The following is a 19,544-nucleotide window of genomic DNA, read 5'->3' on the forward strand; positions in this document are numbered from 1 at the left end:
GTGAATATACATTAAGTCTGCAAGATCTAAGAAGTATAATAATTCTATGGTAGTACGATAGTACAAGGTACTATGATATCATTCTTTTATTTTTTTATAAAGTGAATCTCGATGTTTTTCTAGAAAGAGGAAAATGTTTTTTAATGTAATGTGTCTCTTTGTAGTGAATATTCACTTTAATTTTTTATATGTGGCTAGTTTATTTAATTTGATTATTTTGTAATAATGAAAAGTTTAAAATGTATATTCTACCAAGGGTGATTGATTGATTTTTTATGAAAAAAGTCAAACGATATATTTGTAAACAAAAAATAATTTATGAATAAAACATAAATTACTCTCTTTTTTAGAGAAAAAATAACTTAGACCTATATATCAAAATATTTTTATTAATTTTACTTTAATTAGATGCTAATGATATTTTTTAACAAAATCTCGTTGCAACGCATGTGTAAGATGCTAGTAAGCATAAGAAGCGAAAAAATGGGGGTGGTTATACCTCAGTCCCAATAATAATTTTTTTGGCTCATCTTGTTTGTTTCGGAACAATTTTTTTTAGCAGTTGTTCCATTGGAGTTTGATAAAGTACTTAATATATAGATATTTAGGGCTTTGAAAAAAAATAAAGTATATTATAGTCTTTGTAACTTTATATAAATATGTACATACGAGGTAGAAAAAATAAATGCTTTATGAGAGAGAGTAGATGGGTAGTAATGTATTATAATGTTAGGGGTTGGATCTAGATTTGAAGTTAATAAGGGTGCTAGATGGATCTCCAACCTAGGGTGTTTTTGGACTTTTCTCCATAACTAGCAAAAAAGTGTGTCTCTTCGAAGTCATGCGCTTGAATCCTATCATCCATGAGCTCTTTTTTTTACTTACGTCTTAATTGCACGAATATTGGGTAGTCGATCTGTCATCGAACGGTTTAAAAATCGGAAGTTTTCTCTTTTTAGCTTGCACGAATGTCAGGGCAGATTTATTGGTCAAAAAAAATTTCCTCAAAAAATAGCAAAAGCCAATAAATCTATCGGCTATCGCAATAAACCTCTAAAAGTGCAAAAAAACGAAAGTTCCCATTTTTTCTTGTATAAATCTCGAGACAGATCTAACTGTCCAAAAACCGGAAACTTTTCCCCAATAAATTTGTGGCAAGAAACCTAGCGAAAAACCAGCATGATTACCTAAAAAAACTAATTGTGATTGTTATTAACTAAGTAATTAAACAAAAAAAGAAACCATACGTCTACATCACCGACCTCCGTTCCTACGTGCCCCTCGAGAGCCTCGCTGCCGAGCTACGCTCTCTCCGTGCTGAGCTCGTTGGCAACCACAATTGAGCTCGAGCCCGCGCCTCAGCCCGTCAGCCGCCGCCGCCACCCCCAGCACAGGATAGAGGCAGAGGAGAGCACGGGAGAAGGAAGAGAAAAGAAGAAGAGAAAAAAAAAACAAAACCTAACCTGTGGGGCTCACTATACGCCACCGTCAGTAAAACTGGATAAGAATAGAGTCGATAGACTCGATACTGTCATCGGAACTTCTTGAAACGGTTTCTCCGAGTTTAGGTGTATATATTTTTAGTTCTGAGGTAAGGGACCTTAGACATATTCGAAGTTAAGTTAAGTGATCTTGGGTAAACTTATTCTATCCTCCTAACATAGGCCAAGATCTCAAGTGGACGGGCCGGATTCAGGCCCATCTAGACGAGGCCATTATGGGCTCCATCTCTGGCGCCATGTGCCAGTGACACGCGACCGGCCCATGGAGGCCCACGGCCTGCTCCGGCTCTTCCCTTTGCCACGGCTGCGCCGCGATGCGAGTGTGAATAAAGGCGAGCGACTCCTCCAACGAGCCCCACCACTTCACGCTCGCCGAGGCGACGCGCTCCTCCCTCCCGCCTCTGCGTCGGCACGGCAACGTCGAGCGCGACTGCGCGAGGGCGAGGCGGCGGCGAGAGCCCACCACCGGCGCGGGGCATGGCCGGACAGCAGCAGGGCACGGAGGACGACTTCTTCGACCAGTTCTTCTCGCTGGCCAACTCCTTCCCGGGCGCCGCGGCCGGCGGCCGCCCCGCCGGCGACCAGCCCTTCTCCCTGGCCCTCAGCCTCGACGCCGCCGCGGCGGCCGAGGCGTCGGGGAGCGGGAAGAAGCTCGGGGTCGGCGATGACGCCGAGGGAGGCGGGAGCAAGGCGGTGAGTGAGCGCACAATCCTCTCGGTCTCTCTCTACTTTCCCCATTTTTGGCTTTTGCGTTGGCTGGCCCTCTCGCCGCGCCACTCCTCGTGGGAACGGAGCGCGTGTGCTGCGTGATAAGCTTCGAGCTCGCCTCTGTAGGAGCGGGAGACCGTGCAGCTCCCCGGACTCTTCCCGCCGGTGTTCGGCGGCGGCGTGCAGCCCCCGCACCTACGCCCCAGCCCGCCTGCCCAGGTGCGTTGTCGCAGCGGATTGTGTCTGAGTTGGAAATCGGCACAGGTGGTGCTAATTTTGTTGTGTTTGGGCGGGCTTCAGGTGTTCCACGCGCAGCAGTCTAAGCAGGGCGGAGCAGCAGTCGGGCCGCAGCCGCCGGCGCCGAGGCCGAAGGTGCGAGCACGGCGTGGGCAGGCGACTGACCCACACAGCATCGCGGAGAGGGTAATGAAATCGCTTCTTCCTGTGGATACACTCTCGTACGTTAGGGTCTTGGGATGTTTTGCTGTTGAGACTTGTGACCATGCAGATATGCCGTTTGCAAGGAAATCAGGGTTTAAATTCCATTTAAATTTTTGCTAGGTTCAGAACTTGATACGTGGCTCCTATTCTTCGCGTTTGAAATTGTCTCATGCTAGGAGCGAGTCACTGGATCAGTTCTGTTGTAATGTGAGTGCAATAATGCATTCTCTTGTTAGGCAAGTTGGATCAATTGGAACTTTAGAATTGTAAGGGATTCTCACCCCCTAATTTTTTTTCAGATAAATGTACAGAACAAATCTGTAATAAAAATATAACGTGTTCTAAAAGAGGGTGTTACTTTAACTAGATGGTGGCTGGCTATTTGGTGGAGGTATAATTTCCTTAAGGTCTGTACTATTATACTGCAAGTATTATCTTTTTGATGATCGATATGTCATGGCGCAATCCTGTCATATAGCTAATGTCATCTAGTAGTGTTTGTTATCTGGCTGTAGAATGTTACTGCTTTAACATAGGTTGATTTGAATCTCAATATTTTGTTTATAGCAGTTGTTGATGTGTCTGTTGCTCATTTGCTGGTACTTATATGAATGACCACCTTACTTTAAGCTGCATATTTTTGGGACAATTCTTCTAAGTGTTTGATCAGCAGCGCTGAAGCATATTTGTTCCAATGCAGCTAAGAAGAGAGAGAATAGCAGAAAGGATGCGGGCCCTACAGGAATTGGTCCCCAATACAAACAAGGTAATAATATTTTTTATACTCTTAGGTGTTATTATAAGGGTAAAGACTTCTAGGGTTCACATGCCAACCATTGACATAATTTCAGCAAGTGGTTTGTGTCATAATGTGCTCACAATATTATATTTATACTGTTTTTTTGTACAAATAATAACTTTTCTTTAAAGAGTTTTGATATCTATTCTCTGAGAACCATGCTATCAAATCTTAGTATGCCGCCCCTTTCGAGATAAGCACGTATCCTTAGGATTATACGTGCTTAAAACAATAGGTGATTGTACAATACGATACAGAGTTCAGTAAAATTATAACATCAGAGATTGACTATGAGGTAAATAACTCTGATGTGTTCTTCTTGAACTATGCAGACAGATAGGGCAGCTATGCTAGATGAGATCCTTGATTATGTGAAATTCCTGAGGCTTCAAGTAAAGGTTTGGTTCCCTATACTATTGTCTAGTAAGCACAAACCACAGTTTGTGTTTTTAGTTGTCTGATAAGAACCATGATTCTCTGATGCTAGGTTTTAAGCATGAGCAGGCTGGGTGGTGCTGGCGCTGTTGCGCAGCTGGTTGCTGATATTCCTCTTTCAGTTAAGGTAAAACCTGTGGGCAATACATAGCACTGTGCTCGGTAACTTTCTGTTGACTTATTTTTTAACACCATTCTTAATAAAGCTTATTTGTTGGCTCAAAATTTTCCTGTCTCCTGTATAGAAACAGTACATCAAAGCATATTACCCTCATAAGTATGTGTTATAATTGTGAAACAATTACTCTCTGCGGTGCTTCTTTTCATTTTTTTTTATTATATGCTACTTGGTCTTCTCTCTCACACACACTCTCTCTCTATCTCTCCAACAACTATTACCACCGGTAGGCAGTTGTCTTGAAAGGTGGTTCCCACTCACAACCTTATTTTCAATGCTGGCCTTTTATTAGTTTCATGATCTAATCGTCCATGTCAGTACAAGCCATTTGTACTTTTGCTGCCAGTGACTGTGGCCATAGCTCATCCTCTCTCTTGGTGATTTTTGAACGTAGAACTCCTATATCTATAGTTCAACAAGAATGAATATTGCTGGAGTGTTGGCAAGATGAAGGTGCATTTCTGCCATATGGCAACATGCATTTGACATCTCCCGTTGATGTCTCTATCATCTCTAGTTTTTCGATCAGCACATTGTCTCCACTTTAGGCTTTAGCATTCTTCAGGGCACAATTACGTGTACTCACATACTTCCTGTTCCCCAGCAATCACTCCATGGTAGCAAAAGAATCGCATGCATTATTATTTCCTTCATGAACAATCGCACCTTCACTTGGGGAATCAATTTGAGAGTCCTTTTCTATCTCCATATTTTCATATCTTTCGGTTGTTAAGCTGTATCTTGCTTTATTTTCGTTAGGGGGAAGCAAGCGATAGTGGGGGCGACCAACAGATTTGGGAAAAGTGGTCAACGGATGGCACAGAAAGGCAGGTAGCGAAGCTGATGGAAGAAGACATTGGGGCAGCAATGCAATTTCTCCAATCCAAAGCACTCTGCATGATGCCAATCTCACTCGCCATGGCAATCTATGACACACAACATACACAGGATGGACAACCAGTGAAGCATGAACCCAACACTCCTTCCTAGTATAGTAATAGCAACTGTAACATGCATCACTAAACCTACTAGTAGACATCAACCTATCAAAGTGTAAGATAAAACCACTCGTTTTGATTCACTAACAAGGAGGCAGGAAAAGACCTAAGAGATCCTCTCCACCCGAAGTTGTACCAATGGTATATGATGTCACCTTTCGTTCTCATCTTTTGTTCAAAGGCGCTTTGATTGCAAGGATATGGTAAGCAATAACCTGCTCATCCTCCTACAGCTTTCAATGCCCCTATGAGCGCGAGTGATTGAGAGAGCTACTAAAGAGTCTGGCATGCTCTCACATTGTCTCTTTTCGGGTCTGTAGTGCACTAGCCATACACTTTGTGGTGGGGACTGCTTTTTTGGTAGTGGGTGTTTGGACTAATCAAAAGGGATTGATGTATGTGTGTGTCTGCAGCCTACAACAATGGTTGACGAAATTTGAACACAAGATGAAATGGAAGATGATTTTGATGGTGATGTTCATTTATCTCCATTTTCCAAAGTGGAGGTTGAGGCTCTTTGGTCAATGGAGGCTGAGCGTGCGATAAGCTGGTTGCTAGTGGGTCTGCTATCTACATGCACTACTGTTGTATCTATCGTGACATACTCTTGATAAGAACTGCCTTATAAAGTTTAATCTTTCTATTGGCAATTAATCTATAGAATTACTCTGTATTTTCTGCCATGAGATGTCAACTGCCCAAATTATTTGTAGACAACAGCTGTTCATTGCCCTTAAGCACGGGTTTCCTAACTTTCTGGACAGATGGTGAGGATCTATAGCAAGGACAAATGAGTGATTTCGTCGACTGATCATCCGTTTGCATGTTACTGCAAAAAGAAATTACCCATTTTTTATGCTTGATATGTGTTCACATTTTGTTAATAACTCATGGGTTAAATGTCTGTCAAGTTTCCCTACCTATCCTGCATCATTGATTTTAAAAAGTTTGGGTTCAACTGTGGGTGCTTATCTGGGAACTCTTCTATAAAAAGTGATACCTCCTTTTTATTTCTACAGGCTGACATATTGTTTTGCAGGAAAGAGAGAAAAAATGGTCTGTTGCCTTCATGTCTACAGCAGTGTTATATATTTGCTGCCTTTCTCTAGCAGTTTGTTCATATGTTTGGGCTATATTATATCGTACACACTGCTACCAATTTTAGTGCTTTTGTTAGTCTAATGGTACCATCATTATCTCTGATGATATACTTAAGTTTTCTTTGTCAAGCTTATTTTGCATTTATTTATGCGTACAGTCAATATCTCAATGATATTATGTATCCATGTGCTTTGCTTGGCTGAAGAGGGAACTGATCTGTGCTGACTATACAGCAGTCGACTAATTCTATACTATGCTTGAACTCTATGGTTCATTGCTTCATTTTTTTTGTATTGCCTTGACCTCCAGGTAAATCTGGATGCAGGAGTTCGTGCTTTTAACACGGTTTTGTCAGATTTCGTGGTATTATTCTGCAGTAAATGACGCTATGGTTTCATGATATTTCAGTGCGACTGTTGTTGATCCTCTGCTTGATCTCCTGTTTTCTAATGTAAACGCCGCTCTGTTGCTTTAAGCTTGGTAAACCTTTTTTTTTAAAAAAAACCTCACTCGATAACTTTTGGGCATAACGTTTGTTGTGTATAGAAGCTATGTTGTGACTTATATTATCATTGAATGTGCGGTAAGCATAACTTATTTTTTTTATATATTTGAACTAAACTTTTAAATAAAATAAATGATCAAATGTTATGTGAGTCATATATTTAAAAACGGAGGAAGTTCAACTTAGGATTTCTTCGGATCACAGGAATTTTACAGGAATTTCAGAGGAAACAGTTCAATTCCTCTAAAATTTCTATAAAATTCCTCCAAACCGAAGAGGGCCTTATAATTTCAGAGAATTAACAAATAACATGTTCGTACGTTACATATGGCTCAAATGACTAAGACCAGGCTACATGGGTCCATAGAAGGTTTTTCAGCCACTTGTTTTTTTTCATGGTTCATTAAGTTGGTATTTGCGCGTTCTGCAGAGTAATTACTTTCAAAATTTAAAATTTAAGTATTTCCAAATTGGTTAGCAGAGATTGAAGTTATGAAAGAAAACAGTGGAATCCCTCTAAAAAAAAGAAATAGAGGTAGGAAGGTACGTGTGGATAATATGGAAATAAATTTGAACAAAAATTGGTCGATCAAATAAATAATACCGTGAATAATGATAAAAATATTGATATTATAAAACAATATTTGCAGTCTAAAAATCTTTATATTTTGAAACATACGAGTAAATATAGCATTTTTTTTAAAAAAAAGAGAGTAGAAATTTAGTTGAGCACATAAACGGGAGAACACCTCATGAATTCGCGGCCCCGTTCATTTCGCAGCATTAGAACCGAAACACCGGCCCATAACGCCCCATACAGGCCCAGCCCGGCCCAGACCAGCCCAGCCCATCCAGAGGCCTCACATTCGCACCCCACCCGAGTGCCCCACGACCCGCGAGGAGAGCAGACACGTCCGTCTCGCTTGCCTCCCTCCCGCTAGGGTTCAGGCGATGGCGCACGGCCGCGCCGCCGCCGTACGCCGCCCCAAGTCGTCGGCGTCCGCGGGGACGGTCGCCGAACGGAAGAGGAAGCGCGCCGCCGCCGCCGCCAAGACCGTCTCCCTCAAGAACCAGATCCGCTCCACCGAGCGCCTGCTCCGCAAGGTAACTGCTGGTGGGCGGGGCTGGGGGTTCAAGGGCCGCTTCGTCGCTCGCCTTCTGCTTCCGTGTTGCTGCTAGTACTGCTCCTGTGGTTAAATTTGTTTTAGCTAGTACCTACTGCTGCGGTGTGTGGAGCGGTGTGGGGGCGAAACGATGGTTAGTTCGTCTGCTTTGACTGAATTTTGATCGATTAGTATCGGTTGCTGCTGCTACGACCGGGAAGATGTAATGGATTGTTTCGACGCTTCGAGCTGTAGCTTGGCACTGCTTGTTTCAGCCGCACTCCCGTGGAAGTGATGCGTTTGTTCATCTCAAATAGGAGGGTACAGCCTAGATTGTTGATGACTGGTTACAATACACTTGTGGGTTGGCAGCTTTGATGATGTAGGAAACAGGTAGGATTGAGGGGACAATTAATTGTACAAGGTAGAGCTCACCCTATGCTGGTCATTCATCGAGCACAGATTGCATGCATATATGTCCAAGGGTACTCTGAAGTCTTAATTAGATTCCAGTATTCCACTTCCATCAAAACACCTATAAGGATGTATGCCAGGAAAAGACAGCCTACTGTTTTTATTATTGTAATTCATTTCTATTTGAGGACACAATGTCTGTGTGTGCACCGGTGCTTTATTTCATTGATACTGACAATGCATGTATATGTTATTTTTCTGGCAGGAATCCCCCAACACCCTAAACAAAGCAATGTGTCATATGGTTATAATCATCTTTGTTGCAACACTGTTACCAGTTTAAGTATGCATGCAGGCTTAAGAGTTAGAACTTACCCTTAGTAATGAGGTTGATCATTTGTCTGGGCCTATTCTAATTGGTACCATCTCCCAGAACATGCCTTAGCGCTTTGAATTTTTCATGTATCAACTGCAAAGACTGTTTTTGTGATTTGAATTGTTACATTTACAAGCATTACTCTGCCTCTCTCTGGCCTGTTGTTAAGATGCTAATATTGCATATTTGATCTTCAGGACCTTCCTAATGACATTAGGGTTGCTCAAGAGAAGAAGCTGGAAGAACTGAAGCGGCAACAGGAGCTTCAGAATCAATTGGCTATTCAGCGAACAGTACAACTGAGAGATAGAAAGATAAAATTTTTTGGTCTGCTTTATGTTTTGATTTTATTCATGTATGTTGTCCTTCAACTGGACATATGTACTTATGATTTTCTTTGTTTTGGTATTTGAAAACTTCAAAGAGAGGCGAAAGATTGAGAGGTTGATCAGGCGCCTTGAGAAGCAACAACGTTCAAATGGCGATGATGCCAGCAATAAACTATCAAAATTAAGAGAAGATCTTGAGTATGTTAGGGTAAGCTACTTTCATCTTTCCTCCTTGCTGAATCAGTATCTTTGTACTAATTTACTGCAATTTTGGTGTGGACTATCCACAGTATCATTTAAGCGCCTTGAAATAGGTGTGCGGTATTATTGTAAAATTAGATAAAATCATTGTTTTATCTGAACCTGCTTGAATCTCAAGCTAAAATTATGCATCATTACCCAAGTGCAGTTTTTTCCAAAGAATGAGAAATATGTCTCACTGTTTGCTGGAGGGAATAACCCAGATATTTTGGAGAAGAGGAATAAGTGGCGTAAACAGATCAAAGATAATCTTATGGCTGCTGCAGAAAATGGAAAAGACTTGGAAGGTGTGCGTTCATTATCGTTCACTAGATTACTTCTGTTCCACTTGTATTCTTCATGCAATTCTAGCTTTTCATTTGAAAAATGTACTGCCTTTTTTATATATATCTGCTACCTGAAGTACAAAATTCTATCCTCATCGCATAACAGAGACAGCAAGCGATGACGATACCTTGGATGTGAGTGATGACGACTTCTTCATGTCTGGGAGTTCTAGTGATGAAGAGGCCGATGATGAATGGACTGACAAAAGTGCGAAGTATGGTGATCCTCCCTTGTGTTAATTGTACCTTTTGGGGGGTTGTTCCATCTGATATCTACCATGGGTTAAGCTACTATATTGTAATTATGCCATTTAGTCAGATAGATGCATGACTAATGAATTTACGTTTTGCTACTCAGAGAGCAATATGGCTTTACAATCGGTGATTTTCTTATTTTTTATGGTGGTTTCCCTAAGCTAATCTCTGTGTAGTTACTAGAGGTTTGTCTGAAAAATATTTCTGGGTAATACAAAATCTGCAAATAATCCATGAGATACTCTATATGTTGCTAAAGATAGCACCTTTTGAGATAGATGGAATAATCATGATTCATAAGAAACAGTAAAGGGTACTTAGGGCCCTCTTGTCCTGTTGTTCAATCAATTGTGAGAAATATAATTGTCAATGCATAAGCTTATCAGTATGATGAAAAAAGCTGTCATGATAAGAAAGTTTTAATGCTACATAGTTCATGGTATAGATTTTTTTTTTTTGATTTTTTCTAATTTTTAATTTTAAAACTAAACCACTCTAGCTTTTATTTCTAGATCTACACCTTTTGGCCACGCAACATGGCTTGGCATGGCCAAAAAACACCCTCATGCCATGAGGAGTGGGTGTGGCAGCGTTGTTTGGCCACACTAGTCTAAATTTGTGTGACAAGGGTTTAGCCACACTAGTTAGATTGGTGTGGTAGAAGAATACTACCACGCCCACTCATGGCAGACAGGGTGGCATGGACAAAGGGTTCAGATCTAGAAATAAAAGTAGGTGTGGTTTAGCTTTAAAATTAAAAGATAAAAAGGTTCAAAAAATAATAATAATTCTATGTATAAGACAATAAAAGCATTTCATTTATCCGTACCATTGGAGTATATGAACTTGTATGTATCGTTATATCATGTTCCTCGTTATATCACATTCTTACCAATTTCTCCTAGCTTTTTGTGAGCCTGGATCACAGCCTTGTATTTTGTCCTTTAAAATTTCTTGTTATTTTTGTAGTTAGTCTAAATCATGCTCTTATGCTATCCTGCTGCATAAGCATTTCGCAGGAAGGGCATCTATCCTGATTTTATTAATTAATTTAATGCAGAGAACAAGCTTCCAGTACTTCAGGTAAGGCAGCATCTGGCATGTCAAGTGACGAAAAGAATCAGGTTGTTCTCTCTATACTGGTATTTCAGCTTATAAACTTCTTCCAAATTCCAACAGGCTGCTCGATTATTCTTTCCTTATATCTAATTAATCTCACGTGTTATGCTTTTCAGCGGCAGAGAGATGCTCGAGTTCTTATGCCTCCACCTCGTTCATTAGCACCGAACAAAACTAGACCGGTGGTGAAACACATGTTATCCAGCTCTAGCAATACTTCAAATAGCACAAGTGTTGGCTCTTTCAAAAATAGGAGAGCTACAAACCAGCCTGGAGATCATAACAGCAATCTGAGTTCGAATTCTGATGCTCACAAACCACGTCGGAAAAGGAGACACAGGAAGAAAAAGAAGCTGGTATAACCTTTGCACCTATGCTGCGAACTTAATTGCACGTTTTTTTTTCATGATGTCCATATTTGACAGAAAAAGAAAACTGATTGCTCCTTCCTGACATCCCTTTTGAATTTCCTAAATGGGATTCAACATTCAAATGCAAGCTCTATCAGAATATGACGTGCATAAGTTATACTTGCAACTATGGTCCCTTGAACACTTGTGAAACTGAGTTATATCTTGATTGTATAATTAATGAAATTTTATTTGATTGTTTATAAATGCCTTAAAGATTATATAGGCATAGTCAGATATTATGTGGAATCATATGTTCCATTGCAAGTGAAGATACAACAGGCAGTAATAATATTGAAGCCTAAACAACATGGGTATTGTAAGGCTATGTAGCAAGGAAAATTTTTGCACGTGATGCATGTATGGCTCAAAGTTGGTTCTGCTTGACATTTTTTTGCCCAAGTTGGTGAATTTCATTGGGAGTAAGAAAATATTTCTTCATGATATGTGTATAACTGTAAGTTGGTTATGCTTAGCTTTTTTAACACAAGTTGTTGACGATATCATTAGGAATAATACCTTAGTTGGTTTATATTGTACGTTGTCTGCCTGGGAAAAAAAATTGGCATGCACTGTCCGCTTGTCTCCCTGTTATTAAGTCTCATGCTACCTGTCCATCTCAACAGGCATGAATATTCTGGAGCGTGAGGTGGAAGCTGATTTTATTCCCGCACCAAAGTGTCCTAAGGCTGGTTACTATCAAAAGAATGGCCAGCAGTGTGCCTGGGGAAGTTGCTGATCTTGTGCGCCCTCTCTCGGACTGTCGGTGTAAAATGAATCTCCCATCGCTCTTCACTCATTTGTTTTACAGTAACACAATCTGTCTGAAAAGTGCCGATTAACTGAATGTATGCTAGTCTTCACCATGAAGCTGAGCTCTTTTTTTCATGACACACCCATCAATCAATTCACAGTACCTGAAAGCTGTAATTGTGGTGTTAGGGACAGCTCCATGAATTCAGAATTTCGGTACATACTGATTCTTGTCGGAGGGCAAATGCCAATGCTTTTATCATTGCTAGGCTGTGAGCGGTTGTCGTTGTCTGCTCCCAGGTCTGAGATTACATGACCTGTAAGGCGTGATATGGATGTTGAATTGTCTCCCTACTGTCTGATTCGCATCTATCATGTGGGTCTAGTGCACGTTGTCTGTAGCACAAGCATATTTTCCTCCAATCACTTTGCAAAGGAGAGACACCTTCACTGGACTGTTGTCACTGTTTTTTACCAACCAATGTTACAGTGCAGCTACAATATTATCCCTGTCGTTCGCCGGCATTTTGGCCAGGTTTTCTCTTGCCGCCATGCATGGTGTAGTAGGTCCCGGTTATGACCTGTGCTGCTGTGCACAGTATGTGACATTCTGGGCTGCAGTAAAGTTCCAGGTACCATCGTTATCAGTGTGGCTCGTCACTATCCTCTTTCTCTGCGTCCTGTGCTCGTTGCTGTGATCCATATGATGTGTCGTCACTCGTCATTCCACGCATGTATGTTTTCTTTTGAAATTTCGTGCCTAGCTGCAGTGCATTTGGATGCTTCTGCTGTTGTGATCCCTTTGATCAGTATGTGACGTCTCTGTTATTCTTTTCAAGCGGTGACACAACATCTTGTTTCAAAGAAAAGAAAAGAAGATTGTGAGATAATTCTTGATGTGGCAAGGTCTCATCTGACAGTTAACATACTGTTTTTGTTTTTTACTACTTTTTTATGACTTATGGACTTGTGGTCGTCATTACTGCACACAGATTAAAGGAATCGCTCTTAACTTGCGGCAAATGACCAAACTTCAATGGTTTCCCTTTCTTCAGTTCTCAGGTTCTTCAGTGACACAACAGAAGCTCTAAAAAGCTTTTTTTTTTAAAAAAAAAAAAGCCTGTATACACAAATCTGCAGAACTAGCAGTTGTCATTTCCAACAACCAAGTCAGCTAGATTATTCTGTACATAGGAGTGCAGCTCTGATCTGCTAGATTATACTCTGATCACCACGTACGTACACCCAACTGAATCCTCGACTTTTAGAATTCAGATCCCTTACTTCGATCTCATCTACGTAGAACTACGTACAAGACGCATCATCCACGTGCAGTTGTAGTCCGGCCATCCTTCTCATGCTTCTCCTGTCTGGTCGCCATGATGATGTTCGTAGATCACCCTGCATATCTCGATCTCATGCGTGATCGAAGCTTTTTTCTCTTTGAGATGTCTCCCGTGCACGAAAGTGTCCATGCATCATCTGTGCAAAAAACTTGCATTTGTCCAGCTCGACGTCGTTGGATCGATCATATGTATCATCTTGCTTCGGATCCTCGCATTATCCTCAGCTTCTTGCAAGAACAGATGAACATGCTGCAGAGAAACAAAAGATTCAGAGACAAATCATCAGACTCCTGCTTCTTGTATATGCACGAGATCTATGCGTGGTGTATGGGCGCTGTGCTTACTCCCAGGGCACGTCGCCGGCGAGCATGAGGTCGCCGTCCTTGTCCTCGTACGCGACGGCGAAGTGGCCGGCGGCGGAGGCGTCGGCCGGCGAGGCGGAGAAGCAGCCGAAGAGCGCGTCGAGCGCGTCCCTCAGCTCCCTGTACCCTCCGTACAACCTCAGGTCGACCTTGCGGAGGTAGGGCGCCCCGTCCATGCTCACCTTCACGTACAGCCCTCCTCCGGCCGTTCCCTTCTTCTTCTTCCCTTCCGTCTCGCCGCCCTTCGCCTTCGCCCCCGCCGCCGACGAGGACGACGACTGGAACGTGCTCCTCCTGTACGACCCCACCGGCGGCCACCCCACCACCTGCACTCTGCACACACACGCAAAGAAAAGAGCAACATATATAAGATGGCTGCAAATCGAGCGAGTCGAGCGGATGCCTTCCATGATCGAGAGGTGTAAAACTTACTTGGACGCCGGCGAGGCGCCGTCGTCGTCCCGGCAGCTGGCCCCGGCAGTCCCGGACGCCTCGCTCTTCACCGTCGTCGACGCCGCCGACCGCCGCTTCTTCGCCGCGCCGCCGTCACCGCCGCCGCTGCCGGGCAGCCCGAGGCGCAGCTCCGCGTCGATGCTCTCCGCCATGTCCATCGATCGAGAGCAAGCTAGCTAGCTCGAGTACGTTCAGCTCTGCGCCGTCGCCGTCGTCTGGTTGCGGTTGCGTCCTTGCGTGCGTGGCCGCGGCGTTATATAGAGCGGTTCGTTAGTCGTTGCGTGCCCTAGCTAGCTAGCCTAAGCTGGCTAGGCCGTGCCGCTCATGTGAGTATGTCAGGTGGGCTCGCGCGACAGGGAGGGCGACGGGCCCCACCGGACAGGTGGGCCCGGCCATACAGATTCCCCGCGGTGGCCGGGCCGGGGCGCTCTGTTCGTGCGGGAGCGGGACGGGAGGCAGCGCATGTGGGTGACGGGTGGGGCCCACATGTCGGCTTGGGCCACGCTTGCATGAATGCATGCATGGCCGCTGGCCGAGGGCTGGGGCTCACACGTGTCGTCGCGACGCGGCCAGCCTGGCGCTTTTATTTTCTGGCGTGGGGCCACGTCACGTATTCCGGTGTGGCGGTGTAGGCGCGCCATGGGCTGGGTTGTGGATAGGCATCTGTCATTTTGCTAGTACCCATGCCATGCATACACCCCCCTGCATACGTCATACTCATACTCGCATTTCATCCATCCTACTCTTCTTTCGAGACGGGAACAGTGGTTTGCTAATCTCGTTGCTTTTGCTGAGAAAGTTCAGCGTGACTCAAATACGGTTTAGGATAAGTCGAGAGCGTGACTGGTTTCGTTTGTCAGTTTTTTAGTATTGTAGTTTTGTCCGTAAAATGGAAGTACATCTCTCGGTGACCCTTTCATTTCACGGTTTCATATGATCAAATATGTCATATAAACTATTGCATGAGAGAAAAATAGGAGGTGGATCCCACACAAGATCTGGGTGAAAGAAAGGTTTGGCCTCAATGGACTTTCATTTGGCTTTTATTTGTTTTAAAACAATGACATGAGCCTTTCATAGGATTAAAGGGTTCTCTTCTCTTTTCTAATTAAAATTTTGCTATGTCATCAAAAATCTAATGTGGCACCTAATTAATACCAATAATACCAAATGAAAGAGTCACTGAGATTGACCTTATAATCATTTACCCTTTTATACAACGGTTCACTAACATATATGTGTCATACGTGTTAGTGGCATACATATTAGTGAATATTACCGCCCAAACATTACCGTAGAGGATCTTATTGTATAGAAAATGATGAAACAGGAAAAGTGACATACAACAAGTATCTCGTAGGTAAAAAGTACACTACGTACTAGTTATTACCAATGACAAATATTAAAATAATTTTTAAAGCAGCTTTTAGCTAATTTTTTCAAAAGAGAAAATACATTGTCTAGTGGTCGAGAAACATCCCAAAGAACTTAAGAGTGGCCTCACCAAAGAAGTTTTACCTGTGGTCTTAGTCCATAAGATCAACAGTAGGAACATAACATGGCCTCAAATGGTTAACAAATAAGTTCACATAGTTATTACATTTCAATATGGTCTTCCTTCTTATACACGCTAATTAAGAAAACATAGCCTAGCTATATCAGCTCGGATAAAATAAAATCATTCGCCATGACACTGCGCTAGACGTGGTATAAGAGCAAGATCAACGGTACAGCCAACAACTAACTCATTAATCTAATAGTCAATTTATACGCTAACAACCACTACTATGTCCCACTTATCATACACACACTATATTTAAGTTCATGGTATAACTAGCTATAAATCTATAGTCCAACACTCTTTCTTCTATTGTACCTGTTTTAGATGGGCTGCGTTCCTTTTCCACCGCCATCGAATGAGCTTTGTGGGGGAACCATCGGATCGGCAGAGGAGGTACGCATAGCAAAAGGTCTCCAGCTAAGCAGGAGGAGCGGATCGATCCGGGGCACACGCAACCGCCCGGCCGGGAGCTGGCTTAATTATCGCTGACAAAAAAAAAAGGTAGATAGAGCGGCGCCGGCCGGGTCACGCAGTTATCGTGTTTGCACGGTGCCGTGACAAGCAACCGACCCACCCGCCCAAAGGCGGAGAGCGAGCGGCAGCGGCAGCAAAGGGGTGCAAACCAAACACGCTTTTCGTGTTGGGTTGGTGTCTGTCCCCTCTCGACAACCAGCCACGCGAACACGGCACCCCCGTGTGTGTGCTCCATCGCTCTCAGGCAACTCATCGTTTCATCGTTCAAGTAAGTCGCGGGTGTATCAGCGCTAGTGGTAGATCTAGCTAACGATTAGGAGATTTAAATAAGTTAAATAGAGTTTCAACTATCGTTTCTATGGATGTTTGCTATAAAACTTTATGGGTTTTCGTGGGAAATCCAATAGCTTTAACCGGGGACCGCCCTATTCAACCCCTTCTTTTTCATGCCCAGCATGTTCGTTCATATTTTCGCTATTGTTTGTGTTATGAAGCAAAATATAAAGTTTGAGTTGATTTTGTAGTTTTTCATTGTAGTTTATTTTTTAGACTTTAGTTTTAAATTGCTAAGAATATTTATATAAAAGTTTAATTCATAAATTATTTATTTATCTATGAATATGAATATGAGTTTAGCTTATTTAAGTAATAAGCCAAAAGATGGCGTCGTTGTCCATGATTCTGGGGGGTTTTCGCGGGGTGTCAATTCGTGTTAGTAGGTGGTTAGGTTGCGGCTGGAGCGAATAATTAATGGGATGGCGCCGGTACGTATTGCATCTGTATGCAATGCAACTTGCGATTCAGACACATGCGTGGAAGTGTAAGCGTGCAAGTGGCCGTGTGTGAGTAAGTAGTTAGTACAACCAGCTGTTTGCAATGTCCCGTTCTTTTCAGCTTTTGGAGCAGCCAGCTACTCGCTTTTCGAACTAACGTTTTGCAGCGTCACTGTTTCGCTTATAATAAACATAAACAAAACGGTCTATATATAAGCAATTAAAAATTAACATGTGATTAAACTTTTGTACTTGCTTTTGATTATTAAAAGCAAGCAAATATTGTACATAATAAAATAAATTATGACGTTAAAACACCAATGCTTATAAACTGATAGTAAAACGACGAGACTGTCGTTAAAAACAACTTAATTTCGTCCTGATGATCTACCTTGTTTTATCTACCTTGCACTGCATTGCATAATGTTGGATTAGCTCATCTAACCAGCTGGTTCGGACGGCCGAGGCCTACGTATCTATGTTTGTATGAAGAGCTGACATGGATTTGTCAAGCTGCTCAATGATGAAGAAAGGAACCATCATAATACTTTTAATTTATACATAGTACGTCCCCAGCTCCTTTTTTTCTAAGCCAAGGCATGCGCGCGTATATTGTGAGACAGTTCAAAATGATCCATGCTAGATCGATCGATCCGATCGGATCGGACGACACTATATAGACGACGGCCTGCGCCGTGAAATTTGGAAGATTTTTGTAGCTAGTATAAACATACAGGTAAGCTCGAGAAGGCGATGGTTCCTCGAAATTCAGGCATGCATATTCGAAGCTCGCTCGCATCATTCGGCATGAGCGACCATACTGTGGAATCCACGTCTCCCATACAGGGGAGATCGAGATACCGGCAATAATTCATCCAGGAATGCTGCGTTCAGAGGCATGGAGTGATCAGCCAGCTCGGGTTGGCTGCATCCCACGCGGCCCTGCCGCCGGTCGATGCACAGTAACTGCCGCGCGGTCAGCCGGCCGGTCACGAGGCTCGCGCGCGCGCCCGGGGCAGCACTGTTCCCCGCACTGCTACCGAACACACGCCTCCATTGTTGTCTTTTTACGTTTTTTTTATGTTTGTAAGTTAAAATTTAAATATTCAATGATAAATTTGAAGTTGATTTTGGGTTTTTCACCGAATTTATTTTATACGTCTTGGCTATCATATTGCTAAGAATACATATATAAAATTTTTATTCATAAATTATTTTTTTTATAAATATGTCGTTGGACTTTTTTTAACAAACGATCACTCCTTGTGTATGTGCTTTTTCTCGACGAAAGATGAAGATTTTTGTGATTTTCTATGATAGTTATTTAATAGATTGAAATATAATATGATTTATATATATATATATATATATATATATGAAAAATTGTATGGTTCAGTAACTTGAGAGCGTGAGCACGAAACCGACAAAAATTTAGGAGGAAGAATGCAGGCCTCTGTGTGTGGTGGTCTCGTCGTCCGGTTGGGTTGGTTGGTCGATGTGCAGCGTGCTTGTGCTCCGAGACACCGATGGGTGGAGTTGCCCGGGATGAGATGGAGGCGTGGCCCAGTGGATCTGCGATCGCCGGTTCGCGGCAAGGTACCAACAGGCCGACGCACTCCGTTGACGGCCCACGTCCGCCTCCGCTGCAGGAACTTCGGCTTCGGCCAACGGCTCAATAAGGTTCGCCACGCGAGTGCTTGTAACCCGTGTTTTTTTCTTTGTTGGAAAAAGTTCACTTGAGCTCTCTCAATTTAGCGTCGAGTTTATTTGGGATCTCTTAACCTCAAAACTAGAAATGTGTACCCCTGAACTTGTATAAACCATTTACAAAAGGTCCCTCGGCAATATTGACTCACTTTTTGATTGGTTTTTGCTGACGTGGCATCGGTAGGTCCCACATGTCAGCCTTTTTTTCTTTTTTCTTTAATCTTTTTTTCTCTCCCTTTCTCTCCTTTCTCTTTGGTTCCTCTTTTCTTCCAATCTTTTCTCCCATGCATCTCCCACCGCCGGCGTCAGCGCCATGGGCTACCTCGGCAACAAGGGTCGGTGTCGGTGAGCATGTCCATCTACCAGACAATCCTTCGTGTGCACCCAACTCGCCACCGGCGAGAAGGCCGACGACCTCCACAACCGGAACGCCGACGTGCAGGAGATCTACCGCGTACGCATTTCACTGGACCCGACGATTACATCGCCATGCCAAGAGACATCTACGACCATGAGTAAATCAAGCTCACTAAATCCTGTCGCTTATCAAATGATGCAAACATATCTACTCCTATCTGACATTGATCTGCTGAATTCTGCAGGAGAATTTTCTGGCTCGGTGATTTGAACTACCGCATCGACATCGCCTATGAGAGAGCACACGAGCTTGTCATGACGATGGATTGGCATCAGCTGGCAGAGAAAAATCAGGTGATGCCAGCGCCTCCGCCCGCCTTCCCCACGGACCCCGCCCCATCTCGCCGGCCGATGCCACCCGCCCCTAGCCCGCCGTCGAGCCGTCGAGCTGCCATTGCCTTTGCCCGCTATCCGCACCCCGTCGCTTACCGCAGCCCC

General features: G+C 43.2%; 3 protein-coding genes across 7 annotated transcripts; 2 read left to right on the plus strand and 1 right to left on the minus strand.

Annotated features, from left to right (window-relative positions):
• The first annotated feature begins 1,876 nt into the window (after window positions 1-1,876).
• On the plus strand, window positions 1,877-5,184 carry LOC102712621 (transcription factor bHLH7-like). Of its 5 annotated transcripts, none has more exons than XM_040522688.1 (9): window positions 1,877-2,219; window positions 2,337-2,429; window positions 2,511-2,633; window positions 2,772-2,917; window positions 3,019-3,058; window positions 3,352-3,417; window positions 3,783-3,848; window positions 3,938-4,012; window positions 4,823-5,184. In XM_040522688.1, the coding sequence occupies exons 1-9, from the start codon at window positions 1,980-1,982 to the stop codon at window positions 5,051-5,053; spliced, it is 1,080 nt and encodes a 359-aa protein (XP_040378622.1). In that variant the 5' UTR covers window positions 1,877-1,979; the 3' UTR covers window positions 5,054-5,184. The 5 variants fall into 5 exon arrangements, with proteins under 5 accessions (XP_040378622.1, XP_040378623.1, XP_040378624.1 ...); XM_040522689.1 differs by having other exon boundaries at window positions 1,877-2,195; XM_040522690.1 differs by lacking the exons at window positions 2,772-2,917; window positions 3,019-3,058.
• A 2,365-nt stretch (window positions 5,185-7,549) lies between these two features.
• LOC102720226 (rRNA-processing protein EFG1-like) lies at window positions 7,550-12,284 on the plus strand. The gene is made up of 8 exons (XM_040521864.1): window positions 7,550-7,771; window positions 8,758-8,887; window positions 8,985-9,097; window positions 9,299-9,437; window positions 9,583-9,691; window positions 10,792-10,855; window positions 10,967-11,206; window positions 11,887-12,284. The coding sequence occupies exons 1-8, from the start codon at window positions 7,619-7,621 to the stop codon at window positions 11,890-11,892; spliced, it is 954 nt and encodes a 317-aa protein (XP_040377798.1). The 5' UTR covers window positions 7,550-7,618; the 3' UTR covers window positions 11,893-12,284.
• A 752-nt stretch (window positions 12,285-13,036) lies between these two features.
• On the minus strand, window positions 13,037-14,401 carry LOC102712898 (auxin-responsive protein IAA14-like). Its single transcript, XM_006650671.2, has 3 exons — window positions 14,154-14,401; window positions 13,704-14,054; window positions 13,037-13,608 (listed from the first exon to the last, which is right to left on the minus strand). The coding sequence occupies exons 1-3, from the start codon at window positions 14,330-14,332 to the stop codon at window positions 13,551-13,553; spliced, it is 588 nt and encodes a 195-aa protein (XP_006650734.1). The 5' UTR covers window positions 14,333-14,401; the 3' UTR covers window positions 13,037-13,550.
• Between the last annotated feature and the right edge of the window lie 5,143 nt (window positions 14,402-19,544).

This window comes from Oryza brachyantha, chromosome 3 (genome assembly GCF_000231095.2).
Source record: "Oryza brachyantha chromosome 3, ObraRS2, whole genome shotgun sequence".
Taxonomy (NCBI): domain Eukaryota; kingdom Viridiplantae; phylum Streptophyta; class Magnoliopsida; order Poales; family Poaceae; genus Oryza; species Oryza brachyantha.